General features: G+C 44.0%; 2 protein-coding genes across 18 annotated transcripts in view; one reads left to right on the top strand and one right to left on the bottom strand.

Moving 5' to 3' along the window:
• Positions 1-3,702, top strand: part of PRKCD (protein kinase C delta) — a 66,239-nt gene extending 62,537 nt beyond the window's left edge. For all 3 annotated transcript variants that reach the window (XM_065686966.1, XM_065686964.1, XM_065686965.1), the window contains exons 15-18: positions 341-479; positions 1,303-1,491; positions 1,731-1,859; positions 3,146-3,702. In XM_065686966.1, coding sequence (XP_065543038.1) covers positions 341-479; positions 1,303-1,491; positions 1,731-1,859; positions 3,146-3,304 — 616 coding nt within the window. In that variant the 3' untranslated portion in view covers positions 3,305-3,702. The remainder of the gene's footprint in view (positions 1-340; positions 480-1,302; positions 1,492-1,730; positions 1,860-3,145) is intronic.
• Positions 3,703-4,598: 896 nt separating this feature from the next.
• LOC136018081 (6-phosphofructo-2-kinase/fructose-2,6-bisphosphatase 4) overlaps positions 4,599-20,063 on the bottom strand; it is a 51,667-nt gene continuing 36,202 nt past the window's right edge. For 10 of the 15 annotated variants that reach the window (XM_065686970.1, XM_065686980.1, XM_065686978.1 and 7 more), the window contains 4 exons: positions 18,742-18,871; positions 18,323-18,385; positions 15,341-15,405; positions 4,599-7,402 (listed from right to left, as the gene is read on the bottom strand). In XM_065686970.1, coding sequence (XP_065543042.1) covers positions 7,343-7,402; positions 15,341-15,405; positions 18,323-18,385; positions 18,742-18,871 — 318 coding nt within the window. In that variant the 3' untranslated portion in view covers positions 4,599-7,342. Of the gene's footprint in view, positions 7,403-11,952; positions 12,215-15,340; positions 15,406-18,322; positions 18,386-18,741; positions 18,872-20,063 lie in introns of those variants that run through there. The other 5 variants (XM_065686967.1, XM_065686973.1, XR_010614228.1 and 2 more) reach the window with 4 other exon arrangements.

Genomic DNA, 20,063 nt, shown 5'->3' with positions numbered 1-20,063 from the left:
GCTGTAGAGCTGGTACAGCGCTGCCCTGTCAACTGGTGGGGCATTAACTCACCTACTTCCAGAAGCACAGGGTGTGCTTCTGAATCTGAAAGCAAATATTGAGGATTATAAGGTTACATGCTATACATACACCTCTTATTTATCCTGACAAGAGAGAATTCTTCCCTTCTCCCTACCACCTTCAAAGTACAAAAGTACTGGTTTGTATGTGTTGTGTTGATGGATGATTATTTTCATGAAAAGCTTCTTTGTATGATGGATGGGAGGTGTTTATCAGTTAAGAAACTGCATGCATCTGAATACAAAAAATGCTCACTTGCTCTTAAAACACTTTTTGCAGAGATCTAAAACTGGACAATGTGATGCTTGATAAAGAAGGCCACATCAAAATAGCCGATTTTGGAATGTGCAAAGAAAATGTTGTTGGCGAGCATAAGGCCAGTACTTTCTGTGGGACCCCAGACTACATTGCTCCAGAGGTCAGTATGTCACTGTCCAGATGGATTTAATGCATTGATGGGATTAATTACCTTTTTGTAGACCAATAGTTCATAAATGTAAAAGTATAATTAGCACACAAAAAGAAAAAAAAACCCACATTAAATCTGGGTTCTCTATAGAAGGTACCAAAGGTTTGTAAATATTCTGTAACTGCAAGTTTAAAGAAACATGAGTTTGGAATGTTAAAATGTTCAGGTTTTAAATAGCTGGTTTTCCCTTATGCCTATATAGCTATTGTACACACAAGGGCTCCCCCAAAATGAATCTACCTGTGCTACAGATGGTGAACAGACTTGTGCCTATGCACACAACCAAACTCCAATATAAAAGCAGCTTCTAATCTAATTTCAGAAATCACCAAGTTAATTTCTCCATGTTATAGTTGGGGTTTTTGATCTAATTTGCAAAGTAGTCCAAATACGGTAGTTAGCTTTTAAAGCTATAAATTATGTCAAAGTCTGTTTGGTAATAATCTTTTCATTACTATGTGCTTCTCCATTAATCTTGTAAAGAAACTAGAGATGTTTTCCAAGTATACAGTTATTTAATGGAGAAAACTTCTGCATGAGAGCAGACCTGTCCACTGAGCTGTCCACATCCACACAAACAGCAGCCAAGGATAATACTACAGATGTGCATCAGTGTCAACAATTTGTCTAATTGCTGGGTTTCCCCATCCCCCTGAAGTATCCCAGTTATTAAAGACTCTCTTAAAAGCCCCTTTCTGGCTTTTTTTTTTTTTTTTTTATATATATCGCTGCCTTTTATTAATTACTTGTATTTCTTCCTCTGTGGAACAAGATCCTGCAGGGTTTGAGGTACACGTTCTCCGTGGACTGGTGGTCATTTGGGGTCCTGCTGTATGAGATGCTTATTGGGCAATCCCCTTTCCATGGGGATGATGAAGACGAACTGTTTGAGTCCATCCGAGTGGACACCCCTCACTACCCACGCTGGATTACCAAGGAATCAAAAGATTTATTAGAAAAGGTAGGACTGATTATCAGTGAGTGGTAACAGTGCTGTGTGTGTCCAGGAAGGGGCAAATGTAGGCTTTTAAAAGGACCTGTTTATTAGCAAGCAAATTACTTTTACAAAGGGAAGATAAATTACTAGTGCTCTGTTTACTGTGAGCAACTTTTGCTCTTTCAGCAGTACAACCATTATTCTTCCATTGCCACCTACCTCTTGAGTAGACATGAGGCTTCACCTGGTATCTTCTCTTGCAGCTGTTTGAAAGGGATCCAACAAGACGACTTGGGGTCACTGGGAACATCAGAGACCATCCTTTCTTCAAAACAATCAACTGGGCAGCGCTAGAGAAGAGGGAGGTGGACCCACCTTTCAGGCCCAAAGTGGTACGTGTTGGGTTTCTTTGTTCCGCAGCAGTATCCCAAATGTCACCCATGAGTTAAGGGATGATTTCTCCAACTTGCTTAACCTATCCTATTACAGTTTTCGCCTCACATTTTATCAGAGATGGTTAAGTATCTCAAACCACACTGGTTTTGGATGGTTCGGTTACAAAAAGGTGCACTATATTTTTTTGTTTGCCCTGAAATCTTCATACTAAGACTGTCTTCCTAGCTTCTCTCAAGGAGCGTCTTTACTGATATAATTTCTTCAGGAAAATCAACTAATAGCTCTGATATCCATTCTCCTCAATGTTAGAAGTGTTGGTAGTTTTTGCATTTTTCTCTGCTGTGATGCCACACAGGAGAAGGACCAGTAACGTGAGGCTTCTCAGGTGGTAACTGCCTGCAGCTGTTCTGTACAAGTATCAATTCTGTACTGTTTCTAACTCATCCAAGAGTCTCCAAAATGGGCAAAACACATTCTTTGTACTGAACTTGGAACTGCTTGTAATTTACACAACTAATGAATGTCACCTGAGAAAACATTTTGAGAGCAGACTGTGTGGTGCTCATAGTCTGTATCATCACTGGATGCTGCAGCTTCATCTCACTTGGCTGAAATCCAAACCAGTTTCCCTCCAATCTGTTACTGGTACAGGTAGAATGTTACACAGTGTCTTTAAAATGTACTTACACACTCAGTGGAGGATTGCTGTCACATAGGGCTTCATGTGGCATAGTCCCACAGGAATGGGGACTCTGGAAACATACGGATGCCACAGCCAGTAACCCCTGGAGGTTCAGAGTGTAAAATATGGTCTGTAGTAACATGAACTTTAATAAAACATGCACAAATGTTTTTATCTGGACACAAGCAGCTGCCGTGGGGCATCACTTCTGGGCTCTGAACAAGTGCAAAGAAAATGGTTTGGGAAATTTAAGAATGTAGGTTAGAGGTGAGGAACATTGGGCTTGCATTTAACTGCTGCATTGCTTTTGTCAATAAAGAAAGAATCTTCAGGTTATTATCACAAATCCAGGTGGTTCTTCCCCAGATTGACCTGCTGCCATTTATTTTCAACTCGCAATCAGCAATGGCCCGGTTACAGTCTTACAGTGGTGATATAACAGGCAAAAAGAAGACTTTTTTTTTTTTTTTACTATTAAGGCAGGGAAGAAAGAGGGGGGAACTCAAGAAATAACTTCCAGCCCTTTCTGATTTAAGCAATTTGTTCTGGGAAGAAATTCAAAGTTTGTCTCAAACTGTCTGTCTTCCCTCTGTTTAACAGAAGTCAGCGAGTGACTACACCAACTTTGACAGAGAATTTCTGAGTGAGAAGCCAAAACTGTCTTACAGTGACAAAAACCTGATCGAGTCCATGGATCAGTCTGCATTTGATGGATTCTCTTTTATTAACCCTAAATTTGAACAGATCTTAGACAAATAAGTCTCTGAACAGTCGGACTCTAAAGCAGATTTGAAGGTTATAAACTGAAGACTCCCAAGTGCTCAGTGGTGTGCATTCCAACAATGTTGTGGATACTTCAGAATAATACACAGCTGTGTGATTAACTATGTCCAGCTCCTGATTTATTGGCAGTGTTCCCTTATGCATGGTTGGGTTTAAGGTATGTGAATCATGTGCATTATTTTCTCCATTTGGGGAAAATGTAAATTGTGTTTGGTACTTGAATGTAGTTATGTTATATATAATATATATGCTGTATATTTTGCTCAAGAGAAGACACTGGGGAACAGAAGATGTCTTTTTAAAAAGTGTTCTGAGCCCTCAGTTCTTTTATTTGTCTTCAATTAAAAGAAAGTTCCTTCAAACTTTCACTCAAACATGGTTTTATGATATTTGTTTCTTTCTAGAAATACAGAATTAAACCCCAGTTGTCTTTAAATGACAGTAAAAAGTAATAATTTGCAAGCCCTGATCACATACAAAAGTAACAAAGATACCAAAAATGGTGTGGGAACAGCTCAGTGCCACCCCTCCTCCTGTTTGTAAAGCCTGTCTCACTGAGAGCAATCAGTGCGTGGTGTCAGGATTCACTGATCATGCAACACCTTTATACTAAGGCAGCATAAGCGTGACTATCCCACAGCAGGCAGAGCACGCTGCATGTGAACATGGCTTTACACTGTTAAATGTTCCTCCTGTTAATAGGAACATGACCTATGATCACAGCATCTTACCAGGAGAAAACAGTCAGGTAATGACCTTGTGCTGCCACTTCCTGAGTCTGACAGAGAGCAGAACTGCTGAACTGCCAAGCACAGAATCTGCATTCCAGCCTTGTTTGCCTGTTTCTAGCACAGCAGCTGTGGCTCCTTCTACTTGCTGTAACAAAGTCACAAAACTACATCCTGCTTCATCACAATATCTACTTGTGAATTTTGATTTTTAACCATTATAAGAAAGAAAAACTGATTAATTACTGTAGAACCCATCTTGCAGTCACCTCCTAAAATCAAGGACGGAGCAAGGTCCCTTGCTTCTTAATACCTTTCTCAATTTATTGCTCAGTTACTGAATCTGTTACTTAAATTATTTGTCAGAGTAAAGCAAGCAATGGGATAAGCAAACTTCATTCTTAGCACTTATGTGTAAGCTCTCTTAACCAGGCCCCAGTTCCTTCTTCCACAGCTGTGGAAACCTGCTAACCTGCAGGAACACCCACCTGGCACTTCAGCTGCCACAAAGGAACATGGAAAGAAATCCACATCTGCACATGTCATAGCATTTGATCTTTATTACTTGGATCAAAGGTCAAATGATTACATTTGTCTGAAAGGTTACGACAAAGGCCAACAATGTAAGAAAAGACAGTTCAGTCCTGTTTGAAAGGACTGCATCTGAGCTAGCAAGGGCATTAACAGTCAGAAGGCAGTAAAATAAATGGGTACAAATACACAAACTCAAGACATGGGTTTTCTCCTCCTCTGTCGGGGGGGGGGACGGGGACATACTCTGCTTTTAGACAGTGACAGTAGTCTCCAGTTCCTACCAGTGCCTCTCCAAAAAGTTGGTTATGGCCCAGGGAGATCCACCATTCACTTCCAACCTACATTCATTGTCTATGCTTGCTCCTGCCAGCTAGAAAGGGTCAGATGCAGGCAGCAATTTAACACCTTCCTAAAGTACAACAGACAACTTTATTAATCTTTTTTCCTCTTCAAGTATCAGCATAACAGTTTATTTACACTTGTATACAATTCTTTTTTACTGAACACCCAGTTTAGTAAAACACTCACAGTATATTCAAAAGCAGGCTATAAAAATACCTACCATACATAAAACATTTAGCCCCAAGGAATTTTACAGCACCTCAGAGTTGAGAGACGTAAAAACAAAGACAGGGAAAGAGGGGAGACACCTCAAGCTGTGCTTGCCAGTGAAAAGAAGTGGGCCATGGGCTCAGCTCTCATTAGGGGAAACTTTCTTCCCACTGCATCTCTTCAACCAGGTCCCAGCTCAAGTAGGTACCACTCCAGGCTGCAGGTAAAACCTGCCCTGCTAAGACAGCTCCTGGGCTCTGCCCTCTGTAACTACAGATAAGCTCTATTTCTAACAACTGTTCAACAGCTCCTGGCCATGGCTGGACAGTGGAGGTCCAGGGGAGTGTAAGGGCTGCATTGGAGCACAGCCCAGCTTTCCCAGGCGGAACACACATCAAATCAGGAAGGGAAATTCTATACTTCTACCTCGTTAACTACACCTCAATAAATTAACTTCTCCAAGCAGCACTCTGTGGTCTCTCTCCTCACTCAGTAACAGACACAGCTGAATCAATAAAGATCTGCAAGGGGATCACACACTCAAAGCTTTAGACAGCAGCGCTCAAAGCAAGGGTTCCTGGTTGGTCTGTACCCTACACATTATTCTTCTGCAACAGATCCCAGCGATACAGCATGGCTTACTTCCAGAGCTGAATATATTGCTGAATTTAGCTTATTAAAAATAAAGTAAAATCACAACAGCAGCACATTACTTTATAAAGCCTGCACAAACAAAAGACCATTTAGCCCTTGCCTGCAACACTACATTACCAGGGCCTGGTGCTTCACACAGAAACTGAGAATCATGGAAAAGAAACAACAAAACAACCCCAACAACATTCATGGGGAAAGCTCAGTTAATTGAAGAGGAGTCCTTATTAAAAACACAGTCCAACTACCAAAGAACAAATTCACTTCAGAACTAAGAGCCAGCAGTGGTGCTGGCAGCTCACTTGTCTGTAACACACGTAAAAATACACCTTGACGCAGGACAAGTAAAAGGTCTCAGCCTCAACAGACACAGGAAATCCCATTTTTAGCACTGGAGCTTCACAAAGTGTGGAAGAGCAGCAGAGAACTGGGATGGCAGAAGATGCCTAAAAGCAACATTCAAAAGCCCAAGGCAGGTGTGCCACATTGAAAGTAATGTCAGAATTTACCTGGTGCTTTTCTTGCATGAGCTGTTAGAATGGTTAAACTCCACCTAACTTTTTGTACTGTTTCCTGATGTACGTATTAAATGAGGCTATAAAAGAGAAACACAGACTTTTATGTTGAATTTGATTCCAAAAATGGCCTAAAAAACGTAAAAATCACAGCACTGATACAAGCAGCAGCTTCTCCAGCCCCTGACAGCCCGAATCCTCTTCCCACCTCAGAAAAGCTGCTCATCCCCTCCTGTAACTGCAGCAGAAAGGACGCTGCTCTCTCAATTCACTACCCAGGCTGCCAGCTGTTCTTACACTCATGTCCCTCCCTTAACACTTGTCTTCCACTGCTCTCCAGAACACAGCTGGTCCCTGGAGAATGTTCACTTTTTGCTACACCAGAACCTTTCAGGCAGCAAATCCGGCTTTAATGCTTTTCTTTCCCAAAGGGAAAGCCTCCCCATTTCACAAAATACAAGCCGTGGTTGGCAAACTGAAGTTCAGCTGAACACACAAAGCTACCGGGGCTGACAGGCTTTCCCATTTAAAGCAGTTTTGCAACACGAAGCCTCCAATGCTCAAAATGTACAATTTCACCTATGTTAAATACGGCATCCAACATCTCTGCGTAATTCCAGGCAATCATTCACAGTAAAATTAAGAGGAACTCTTAGAAAAACACTTGAAAAAGAAAGTAGCATCTAATTAAAGTCTGACCGCAAAACTGACATGGGATTAACCAGCACATAGTGTCCATGGATTAGCAATAAAAAAACCCCACACTGAAACTGCACAAATTTACATACAAAAAAACCTAAACCCAACTCTGCTCTGCTTCCCATCACTCTTTTCACTGATACCTTTGGGCACTGGGAGTTATCCACAACTACAGGTTTGCTCCAAAGAAGCTGAATCACATTCCAAATGTCTTACAGTGAAGGGGAGGCGCGTTGGTTCCAGCCCGCTCGGGAAAGCCTTCTCCATCCTCCTGGACCTGAGCTGCTACTTCCTGCTCTTTCACTGGAGGAAGGGCGGCCTCCCAAGAACTGGAGCTATAGGTGGTTGGGCACTGTCCTCAAAGCTTCTTCTCTCGACCGATCCACGCCAACGTTCTGCAAGTTAAAGACAAAAAGACTTTAAAGCAAGGGCCTCGTGGGCGGCTGTAGTTTCACTTTAACACAGCTATTACACAAGGCAAAAGGTGAGTGAGTTTTAATGCTTATTTCCTCAAAATGTGTGCTAAACCACAAGGAAAGGTCCCAGGCCCTGAGCAGAAGTCAGAAGCCAGGAGTAAGTCTTGTACGATCAGAGTCCCGGTCCCTCTCATTCCTGAAGGCAGCTGCTTTGGTGCCAGTGACAAAGCAGCTCCAAGGCACGCATCATGGGAGCAGCCTGCTGGGACAATCAGCCTCTGTGCACCATACACAGGTCACAGGGCTATGGGGGTTTAAGACTTTTTCCTTTAACCACTGTTTTTAACCACTCTTCCAGTCTTTATGCATTCAGTGTAAGAAAAACCAGAACCACGCCGCAGAAGCCATAAACCACACAAGAACTGATAAAATGTGGAGGGAGGGAAGCCCATCCCTCCTTGTTTCAAGCACATGCCAGAAAATTACTCCTTAACACCAGCAGCTATAAAGCTGATTCTCGTCCTGTTTGTATGCAGCTACGGCACTGGAAAGACACTGAATAACTCCCTAAAGAGCTGGTAACATAAAGCTGAACTGCATTTCAGGATACCCAGGCATGTAGGCAGATGTCATACTGACATCAGATTGTGTTCCTGTGGTTTAGAACCACATCTATTAGCGTTTGCTTTTAAAATGATTCTCTTCAGCATGACCGGAGGAAAAGGAGAGCCCCACTAGCACACAGAGGGGGGGTCTCAGCACACACGCTCAGCAGCATACACACAGCTCCATCAGCCAACATGCATCAGCTCAAAACCCAAGTCATTCCCCTCTCCAAGCCCAGCTTCTTGGACTTTCAACCATCTCCTACGACAGGAGACAAACAAGCAGCACCAGATCTGCTGTGGAGGCTGAAGCGTGCCAACATCACTGCTGCCGGTAGCAATTCTCCTTCATTACTGTCAGCCCTTTCTTTTCTCACCAACCTTCAGGCCCTTGGGTAAACCACGCCGGTTTCCAGCACAAACACACACAACGTTTCTGAGAACATGCACAGCGCCAGCCAAGTCCAGGAAATCTCTGCACCCACGAGCACACTGCCCGACCCCCCTCCGACTTCCCTCTTGGAAAGGAGGAAAAGCAACGACTTCAGAAAGAAGCTTATACAGGCAGCATCTCCTCTGCAGCAAAGGACACACAGAAAGTGGCACCATTTAAGAACATGAGGAGCTGGCAAAACAAGTAATATTCTGCAGGAATACATGGAAAAATCCCAACAAACACAGTGGCATTTGTTGCTTCTTTCTGTATTTTTCTTAGCAACTGATGCAACGTGCCCAGAAATTCCTTGGGACTGTGGAGATGTCTCAGCTGCACTCTTTTAAGGTGAGCACCTGATGTTGATTCAAAGGAAATCAAACGGAGCATGAAATGGAGCATCAATATGCAGGAATCCAGGGGTACTGGAAATCAGCCCACGAGCAGCGAGAACTAGACAGCTGTAACATGAAACTAAAGCAAACAAAGTGGTCAAGACAAGGCAGAAGATACAGCTTATTTAAGTTAATGAGATGTATCAGATGAAAGCAGCATCTTGGCAACCGGAATGGAACCAAGAGGGGATATCAGCACACAGTCAAGAAAGCTGAAAGCAAGAAAGTGCTTCAATTTGAGTAGATGTGAAGGAGAAGAGGCTGGAGAAGCAAAGCACATTGGAATGTCACACTGAAGAAAGAAAACTCTGGGATAAACCCTAATAAAGACACCCATGGGCTTCTTACACAAAGAGAACACCTCACTGCAAGACCAGATGGGCTGAGGCTCAGAAAGGGACCGATATCCTCATTAGTGGTAAACGGATTTCTCATAGGAATCACATTAAATGAGATGGTGGCCATGGATCGTACCTGCTTCCAGAACAGCTGTGGGCACGGAGAGGGAAAAGCCGTGCCAGGAGAACAGTGCTGCTGCTGAGAAAGGTGACCGAGGTTTCAGCCTTACTGTGGGGACCAAAAGGTGTCCCTGCAGCTGCTCAGCCCTGTCCTAACCAAGCACATCAGGACAAAACCACCCGCTGGGAATGCCGCGGCCACGCATCAGTAACACCACGTGGAGAGCCCGGCAAACACAGGAGGGGGAATAAAACCAACACACACCTTGGTCAAACACTGCTTCTGCCAAGGCACATGGGCTGACCGGGCAGGGGCTCGCTGCTTCCAGTGCTCCCCAGGGCAGGAGCACTCCCACCCCGCCTTGCACACGGGTGCACCTCACCCAGTCCTCCCTGGAAAGGCTCCAACCACGCAGATGAACTCAAATGCACCCTTGTGCCACTGCTCCTCCGCTCCTCATTGTCCCCCTCCCTGCTTTGTACGTTTTCATCCCACAGGACCGAGACTCCCCCAGACACAAAGCACCGTGGGTTTCCAACAGGGCAGAGCCTGCCATTTCAGTGTTACTCTGAGTAGCTACATGCAACCCACAGCACAACAGGCAGATTCTGCAGGAAGGCTGCTCTGGGGGAAAGGAGGAGCCTCTAGGGACAAGAACTAAGGCAGGCACAGAGAAATACACAGCACAATACAAACAACTCAGCGCTCAATCTGCTTTCTCCCAGCAAGCCGTGCCACAAACTGCCACCGCCGCTTCCGACCCAGCATCAGGCCCTTCTTTTACTAGGAAAACAAGCCAGAGAGCACTGTTAAGCAATCCTGCTGTAACAGGAGACCCCTTGGAGCACAAAACTGCCTTAAGTATCCACTTCACTGTGTTGCATACACCAGCCCAACGAGCATTGTACTCCGCAAGGAGAACGACACCCAGCCACTGCCCAGCAAACCTGGAAGGATGGAGGGTCCTGGGCACTTCGGCTGCTTCCCCTCTTTCCACAACCTCTGCTGGCCACAGAGCAGGTCCAGCCCCAAGTTCCTGCCCCTTCCACCTTCCCCCTCCTTTTCCTGCAGCAACCCAAGCCATCCTTTCACAAGCAGCAAAACCTGCTTTTTCCCCAGCAGACACCTGCCCACATTTTGGCTCCATCAAAAACGCAGTTATGTTTAGTCTAAATGTGCGCAGTATTCCCTTAGTCGTGGCCAACAGAGGCAGCAGCACCCTGACCTGGATGGCACAGATTCGTAGTACCCGGCTGTGCCGGTATCCCTGTGACCTTTCTGGAACATCACCTCAACCGTCAGGTAAAGGCAGCTCAGCAGTTACCATGTGCAAGTGGGTACGGCAGGCACAGAGCTCCTCCTCTCTGGCACTTTTCACGGCACAACAGGTGCCAAGAGGCTGGGGCAATTAAACATGAAAAGTGACACCACACTCCTGTGTCACGGTCACAGATGACAGAGAAAGGAAAACAACCTGGGTTCTCCCCAGTCCCAGCCCATCCTGGGGCACTGGTTTAACTCAATACCAAGCGGCACAGCAGCAGGTTCTCTGGCCAGGAGGTTATTTGGTTGTGTCGGACACTCCCGACTGCTACAACCCTCCAAACCCTTCAGTGTCATTTCAAACATGCAGATCTGTGACACTTCTTTTTCCCCCAAAATCCCTCGTTTGGAAAAAGGTACCACCTGAGAAACCCAACAGCTAAAACTGTTCCACAGCACAGCACTCCCGCTTACTCTCAAGAATAAAAGACGCCCTCAGAAAACAGTTCCAGGGCTGGTGACTGCCTTTCCCAGAAAGGGAATGGCTTTCAATGGCACAGATGCCTCCTGACACCCCATTTCATCCATCGCAGCATCACAGGGAAAGGAGCCAAGGCACAGCACCACACCTCAAACAGGCTGCAGCCTCCTCCAGCCTACTTTGCTGTAAGGCTGTTAAGGCTGCAAACCCTGATGGTTTGAGATCCCGTGCCCACTGCAGTCACAACCCAGCTACCAAGTCACCAGGTTAACGCTGTTTCCATGTTCTGGAATGCTCAACGCTGCAGACTGTAGCCTAGGTAAAATCTGGTTACAAAGTACGTGGAGCAGAACTGTAAAAACTTGTCTGTGACCCAAATCCATGCAAAAAGCAGGAAAAAAGGAAATTCAGAACCAGTTTTGCCAGCAGGCAAACCCTAAGTCCCAGTTAATGCAGAGCAGCTGTTAAGAAAAGTCATGTATTAAAAACATTTATATGCATTCCTGTACCATGAATAATTGTTCTGGAACTAAGTGAAAACTTGCCACCCTCTTCAAACAGCACATCATTGATTAGCACATCTAGAGCACTAGCACTACGGATCAGCAGGATTAAGGGTTTACAGTTACTGTGGATTGTTATGTTACGCTAGATAGCAGTCCAATCACTCCCAACAGCACTGAAATAGGGAATAGCGATGCCTAGAAAGCAAACCTCAACTTTTCCTTATCTCACACAGGATGTTGTGTTTCGTGGCTTTCATAAATCAACCCATTGCAACCAACATTAAATGACTGCTGGCTGTTACAATAGAACTTCATGCTGCAGGATCTTTAAATCACAGCAATTTACAAGAACAGCCGATCAGCGTTTGAGAACTCACCCACAATAAATTAACCAGTGCAACGAATTTATTGTGATTTGGTCATTTTGTTCAAGCCATGCACTACACAAAGGTCTGGTTTGGGGTTTGAGTTGCTGGCTTTGGGGAGGGCTTTTTATTTCAAAGTGATTGGAATGATTAGTTTTTCATTGTGTTTTGAAGCAGCAGGATGGAAACAGCACCCCAAGTTCGATAGTTGTCAGCACACGGGTTCACTGATGAGCAGGGACTGTTACAAGAGCGTCCTCGGGAGGTCTGGATATTTCTACATTCTGTGTAATAATAAAAACACAGAGGAGAACATTTATCATGCAGCAGAAAGAGAACAAAACCCGAGCAGATTTCTTCACAAGTACACGGCTGCATTCATGTAAAAGCAAAGACTGTTTTCAAGCCCCCGCACCCCAAGAATGCAGCGGAGCAGCAGCCGGTCCATGTCCCAGAACCAGACAGCAGGAAAACTTATCTGCAGTACTCATGGATCCCAAGCTGGTAACATTATCAAAAGCTCAAGTAATTCCCATTTAGGAGGAAGTCTTCAACAGGCCAAAGCAGGAATCCACTTAAGCACGTGCTGCAGCACGTACATGTCTATCCATTAAGCACCTTTCAGCTCGTTGCTGAACTACGCCATGTACTTCTTTCCCAGGAGAAGAGTTCAGCATTCGTCTGTGTTACAGTCAATGCACCACCCCTGACAAAGCAGAAAATCCTCCTCCCGGCCACCCAAACCACTCAAGACTGATCACACCAACCAGATCTCACCTCATTTTACAAGGCTGGGGGACCAAATTACACGTAATGCAGCAGATTATTCAAAACCAAACCAAACCAAAGCACCAGCCCAGCCAAACACTCGCACTGGGAAGGAGCAGCCGTGTGGGACCAGGCTCAGGAATCATGCCTGCCACGTACCACCTCGGGCAAGTCCCAGGGACCGTGCAGTCAGTGCTCCTCCGATCCCAACACCACAGACTATGGGAAAGTGTTCTGAAGTTCTTTACAAGATCTGGAGCTAAGATTTGGCCAACTTTGGGCCAAATCACTGCCAGTTCTTCAAACTTAGTGCTGATGGGCTTTGACTCTTACTTATCTTACACTGTGGAAGCGAACTCACCTTTCACTAACATCTTCCTCTCCCCTTCTCCCCCACATAATCAAAAAGGAGATCTCAGCTTCTACTACAAGCAACCTCCCTATCCATCTCCCCATCCTGTCATTCACTGAGGTGCAAAGTAGACATTTCATCCCAGTGCTTGTCTTCCCCCCAAAGAAGGACTGAAGCAACAGCTGAAGTAATTCCCCTCAATTATTTTCAGTAAAAAGGCTACAGACTCCTTCATTTGGAAAGGTCAGGAACTTAAGCCACTACAACGCTGTCAAACACAAGGCTTCAAACCACTTCAGACAAATCATCTTCAAACAATGAAGTTTACACATGCCATAAACAAATACTCCAGTGCTTTTCTGCATTGCGTTTCTGCAATGTGAAAACGGATGCTTTCAGCTGAAGCCAAAAAGGAGTGTGCTGTTCTGAAACACAGACTGCAAATCACTTGTGGGGGCACAGAACAGCACACTGGGCAATTCTTGTTCAAACAGCTCCATTGTTCAATGATGCTGTTATCTGCAGCACTGTATTTAATTAAACGCTTTGGGTTCAATAGACTGTTTGAAAACTTAATTTTACAGAAGCAATTAATGTTTGTGTAGGTGACGTAAATGAAAGCTCTTGAAATTCTCCTAATGCTCCAAGCAGCATTTAAATGCAGACAGGATCAACTCAGTCCTTCATTCAGCCCTACTAAATACACATACTTCACTGCTCTGCGCTTCTTTGGGGCAGAGGGAGAAGAGTGTTTGAGGGTTTGGGGGGGGTTTAAATCAAAAGTGCTTCTGCTCCTCTTTTTCTTTTTTAGAATTCACTAACTCCAGTTATTTCTCTTCAAATTAAACAGTTCTGTCTTTATGTCCACTGCAATGCAACTATCAGCACAATCCTCTGCATGCACCTGAATCACAGCCACTCAACAGCAACATCAGTACGGCCGTGTCACTTGCTAGAAGTGTAAGAGCACTTGGTGATTCAGGCACACCTTTCCCCTTTGAAATAAGCATCTTCAGTTACAGAAGTGGTATTTCCAACAGCAACTCCCAAAATGCTTTAGCAAGGTGTAAACTCGGCACCCATACTTTATCAGCCAAACTGAAGATGTTCAATTGATCTACATTATTTAATACAGAGAACGTAACACCTGCTTCAAGACACCCTCATTATTTTCACCATGCTTCTCCAACAGCTTTCAGGCAGTGTGGAAACAGAATGGATTGCCTATACCTAACAAACCAGACTCATACAGAGGTGGTAAAGCAGAATGACAAAGGTGAAAGGCGAAGAGACAGGAAATACACAGTATGACTACCTAATAGAAAATGTCTTGGCTACGAGCCACCGAAAGTCAGCATTTTCAGAACTCAATACCCAAGTCACTAAAACAAACCTCTGCAGAGCCCTCCAGCATTAATTCCCCGCATAAGACATAAAGTGCCTTATTGAATACACACACAACGCATTGATCACTATATTCCTTTCCACCATAAACCATTGTTCTGAAAACCACCACAAATAGCCCTTTTTTACCAAACTGACTTCATTCACCTGCAGGCACAGCTCATAGCCTCAGCAAGGAATCAGTACATACCCAGCAGCATTAGCATGAGCATCTACAAGGGAACCAGACATTCTTAATGACACATTTTACATAACTCCCATAACACAGCAATGGAAGAGCTTTGTGCGAGCAACAGAATGAACTTCAGCTCATGTCAAAGCTTAGGAGTACACAGAACCCAGGCCTGACACAGAGAGAGGATGAAGCTGCCATGGTCTGATATCTTATCTCCACTTATATTTTACAAAGGCACTCAATTTCCTTTTCCCCAGTTTTCTGCTGTATCCCAAGATCCAGTCTTCCCCTCCAGCGGGCATCATCAATTCCTCTTTCTTCATACATGATGTGATGAAAAAGCTAATTTCATTATTTACTCTCTCCAATATAAGCGTTGCATTCATAACAGTGACTTTTTGACTACACCCTACTGCTGCTGAATGACAAAAGCCAGGAAGAACTTTATATGTATTTTAGATTGATGCCATATCTTCAACCTCTCATTCATCTTTGAAGATAAACTACTCCAGCTAGAGCTCGTTTGCAAGATAAATGTGCTCAATAAAGGGATTTTTTTTTTCCTCCTCAACAGCAAATCAGTAGTGAAGAGTAATACGTAAAATTAAATACGCTCAGCTGAGTTATCGAATCATTTCCCACCCCAAGGACGATGGAAATGAGCTCAGGCAGTACATCACCTCAAGGTCTCCAATTCCGGAATATTCTTACCTCGGGTTTATCTCTGTGTGTGTTCACAGCTTCAACATTCAGAAATATAGATTCTACTTTACATCCTGTTGGTAGAAAACACAGGTTTAGAATTGGTCTGCTTTAAAAACGAAACGGCACTAAGCCGCAATCTACTTTCGAGTTGGGGAAGGTTAATCACTTCCCACTGCTGACCGGTACCACAATTTCCCAAAGAGCTAAAGCTATTGAAAATTAATCTGTTCCACCAGGATGAACATATTTTCCATCTGACAATCCACCCCCTGCTCTCACCTTAGCTTTACCATTGTTTTCTTTGAAACAAGTTGTCAGTTACAAACATACCTGAATAACAACAGTTAGAAAGCTACTTTTAACTCTGGCTTTAAACATTCCAGGCTTCTTGGAATTTCACTGTAATACACGAGATAAATGCAGCTCTCAGTGTTTAAAACATGAAACTTGATGACAAGGATTATTGCCTACTGTTAGCAACCCCCATTCCTCTATGCAGGCAAAACAGTTTTAACCCCGAAAGAAATGGAACTTTAAAGTTGACCTCTGAAAAGGAACTTTTCCTTTCCACCCAAAAATGGGAATCTCCAGAGAAGCAAGAGAAATTAAACCGTCAGAAGAGACAACTGTTATTCAGATGGCATACACTGACCCACACAGGGAATTACAGTTACTCAATACTCGGTGACCACACCATTTCAACAGTACCTAATTGCCAAACACTGTCTTACCTGACACAAATGTGACCTTAATAAGCTAGCAGTCATACTAATAGTTGAATGCCTCTGATAGCTTCTATCACAACTAGATTTTCAGAGTTTTCTGTTCACTTATTTCCTAAAGGCACAGTCACACACTTCACAGAATTACTACACGACAAAATACGGTGATTTTACCCTTTTCTTAGAAAGCCACTGCACTTAAAACCAAAATATCAACTAGCAAAGCAAGCATTTGCCTTCCCTTAGGAAGCCTATTCTAAAACCCCCATTTGTCATGAACACTGTGAGCAAACGCTGCAGGAAGGCCAGTACTCGGAGAAATAAGCAACCACAAAACAGGTTTTAAGGAGGAAAAGTGCACATCTCCCACTGGAAGAGTACTCCAGTCATCCTTCTGCTCACAGATCACTGCAGCCCTTGGGACCAAGCAAAACCTAGCTGATGCTGGCCATTGCTGAGGACTGGCTGGTTCCACACCAGACACACCTCCATAGAGACCACTCAGTCCTTACCACTAGCTGAGTGTAAGACCTGAAAAAGTATTGTATGGAAAGCTTTAAACATAAACTGAAGGGACCCGAGTTACTGCACAGTAACCACAACGTGCATATCCCCAGCTCCTTTTTAATTACCCATGTACAAGCTCATACCTACAGCAAGAAAGAGTTTCTTTTCCTGTCTGCTCCCACACAGACCACCGCTATACTGGATTCCTGGATAAAAGTCTACTTTATCCTAAGCCAACTGTCAGGCTGTAACAGATGTTCCCCTACTAAAGATCAGACACCAGGAAGGGCAAACCCCTAAGGGAAGGAAGTGTTACCCCGGAACAGGATTAGCTGGAAGGTACTAAACACACCACGTCTGATCCTGCATCCTGCCTCACTGGAGCCAAGTCATACATCAACATGAAATAATGTTATAGATTATTAATGTATAAATGGTTTCCACAGCCACCGTCTTTTCAGATGGTCAGATTCCAAGAAGTAGGTGGTCTGAAATGTACTAATCGAGACATATGCATGAACACTTTAAAAATGAACAGCTTCTTTCACTGAGGGCAGAAGGACACAGACAGGATTTCATACCACTTCTTCCCTCCTTCCTTCAGCGTGTGCGGAAACACTGCAAACATCCAGGATCTCTTTACACAGGCCAAGACCAGCAAGTCAAGAAGATCCATTTTCCAAACCCAAAAAACTCAGCTGCTCCGAATCCTACTTTCAAACCTTTAACTTGTCATGCAAGGCTGGAAACACCAGATGTCACCAGAGCACAGCAGGACAACACAACAGTTAAATCGCAAAGATCTCTTCATAGAATCATAGAATAGTTAGGGTTGGAAAGGACCTCAAGATCATCCAGTTCCAACCCCCGTGCCATGGGCAGGGACACCTCACACTAAACCATCCCACACAAGGCTTCATCCAACCTGGCCTTGAACACTGCCAGGTAGATTTCCCAGTGTAAGGGCTCCTTTCTTTGCCTCAACTTCATTCAAAAATTAAAGTACGGGTCTAGACTACTTTCAAAGCCGATAAACAAAGACAGCTTTGCATCTCCGACCAACAACTCGATTAGCATTTTTTGGTAACCCATTTCCTGGTAATCTGTGCGGATTTGCCTATAAATAATCTTCTGAAGTGTGAACAGGTATCAGAAGATATCATTAAGCCAATGCTTCAAGAAATTAACAGCAGGCACACATTAAGCTGAGGTTGAAAAACACTGAAGGTAATTAGCAATCAGCCTAAAACCCAAGCAGCACAGGTTGCAACCCCACAGGCTGGCAGCAAACCTCAGTTAAAGCCCCTGAGCTATGCACTGATAAACAGCGACTGATGAATGCCAACCACAGCGCTGAGTTCGTGTGGCAGTGTGAAGGTCCACCAAAAACACTTGAAAAGAGAACAGAAGTTGTTTAAGGGTAAGAGGAACACCCTTTGTAAGGTGATAAATGTACAGAAATGTAAATTTGCTTGTTCTAAAAAGCAACACCCTCAAACACATCAATACAAACTGAGACCTTACTGTACCCGACTGTGTAAACAGCATGAGTTTGCCAGAGGAATTAACGAAATAACACAAAGCAAATGTAAACCCAAGGATTCATTGATTCTAACAAAGCTGTACAGGCATAAATGCAGTATCGAACTTAATTGTTCAATTCTATATTAAAGCAGAATAAACTTAAAATCTCTTAATTTAAATGCTTTACAAACTTTACAGAGTAAAGTTAGACTTAGATATACTTAATACTACTCACCATAAGCCACCGGGGTTAGCTTTAAGACAGTATGCAGTGGGCACTTCAGGTAAGGCAGTTGTTCTGAGAAAACAAGCAGCAAATTACATACGAAATAGAGATTACAAGAACAGTAACTTTTCTATTACGGTGCAGATCAACCACTTGAATGCCTTTTTATCTGTCAGTAACCTGCTTTCTTCCCTAGCATGCAACAGAAAGCTATTCAAATAGAGCAAAAAATGAACACCGCAGTGTTTCAGGTGAGAAGCTCAATAAAGGGCGACTAACCAAGTTTTCCATGTGGGGCAAACAGAAAAAATGACATTAGCACAAACCCCCTCTGATGAGAAAGAACATTGTTAGAATTTATTGTTTGGAGCCTTCATCAGTACCATGTTTTTAAAGAACAGACCATTTGTCATGTATTAAAGATTTACCTGCAGGCTTGTCAAGAAAATATGCAAGCAGACAGCGCATGACGGCTTGGTGACATATGACAAGCACATTTTCCTGCCTTTCAAGTTCCATAATTACTGGCTCCAGTCTCTGAACAAGATCTTCATAGGACTGCATGGGGAAGAGAAAAACACAGCCCATTAAAAAGGGAAAAACTCTTTGAAGAGGGTATGTATATGCAGTGGATCTTACTTTCATATTAGTAATCTTCTATGAGCGCACAGACAAATATTGTTGTAACAGTTTTCCTTAAATTAAGGACACAGCCCAGGTTTTCCAGACTATCAAAGAGCAAGCATATAATAAAAGACATCTCTCTCACGGAAAAGCTTTATTAAATCAGTCACCATGATTAAGAATTTCCACAATACCCCCAGAATTCAATTCGCAGCACCTGCACATGTACAGGTTAAGTCTTGCATGTTATTTTCCACACCTCACCTTCAAAAGCATCATCTGTCTTCTAAGTAAAAAGCTGGGAACCCAGCCTACAGTCAGCATACAGGAAATCTACAAAGCCTGACTTGTTCAGGCCGCCCTTTGAAAACAAGCTATGGGCCTGGTGACCTAGCCTGGTGATGGCAGCCACCAGCCCACCCAGAGACAAAGGATTCAATTCAAGAAGGACAGGGAATTGCTTGAAGGAGTCCAGCGCAGAGCCACAAAGATGATTAAGGGAGTGGAACATCTCCCTTATGAGGAGAGGCTGAGGGAGCTGGGTCTCTTTAGCTTGGAGAAGAGGAGACTGAGGGGTGACCTCATCAATGTTTACAAATATGTAAAGGGTAGGTGTCAGGATGATGGAGCGAGGCTTTTTTCAGTGATATCCAGTGACAGGACAAGGGGCAATGGGTGTAAACTGGAGCATAGGAAGTTCCACGTTAACATCAGGAAGAACTTCTTTACTGTAAGAGTGACAGAGCACTGGAACAGGTTGCCCAGGGGGGTTGTGGAGTCTCCTACACTGGAGATATTCAAGGCCCGCCTGGACAAGTTCCTGTGTGATGTACTGTAGGTTACCCTGCTCTTGCAGGGGGGTTGGACTAGATGATCTTTTTAGGTCCCTTCCAACCCTTGGGATTCTGTGATTCTGTGATTCTGTGATTCCTCTTGCAACCTGTCGCTCACAGCTCACACACAGTAAATCTGCTGCTGCACATCAACAGCATGTTCATGCTTAGGTTAACATTCACATGTAAAGACAACATTTCCCGGATGTGTGGTGCATTGAACACATGGGGAGCACAGCACATCTCCCAGCAGGACAGGGAATGACCACATCGTCCTGGTCCCCAGGCAGGCG

Source organism: Lathamus discolor, chromosome 7 (genome assembly GCF_037157495.1).
Source record: "Lathamus discolor isolate bLatDis1 chromosome 7, bLatDis1.hap1, whole genome shotgun sequence".
Lineage (NCBI taxonomy): Eukaryota > Metazoa > Chordata > Aves > Psittaciformes > Psittacidae > Lathamus > Lathamus discolor.
This window is presented reverse-complemented; position numbering and strand designations above follow the sequence as displayed.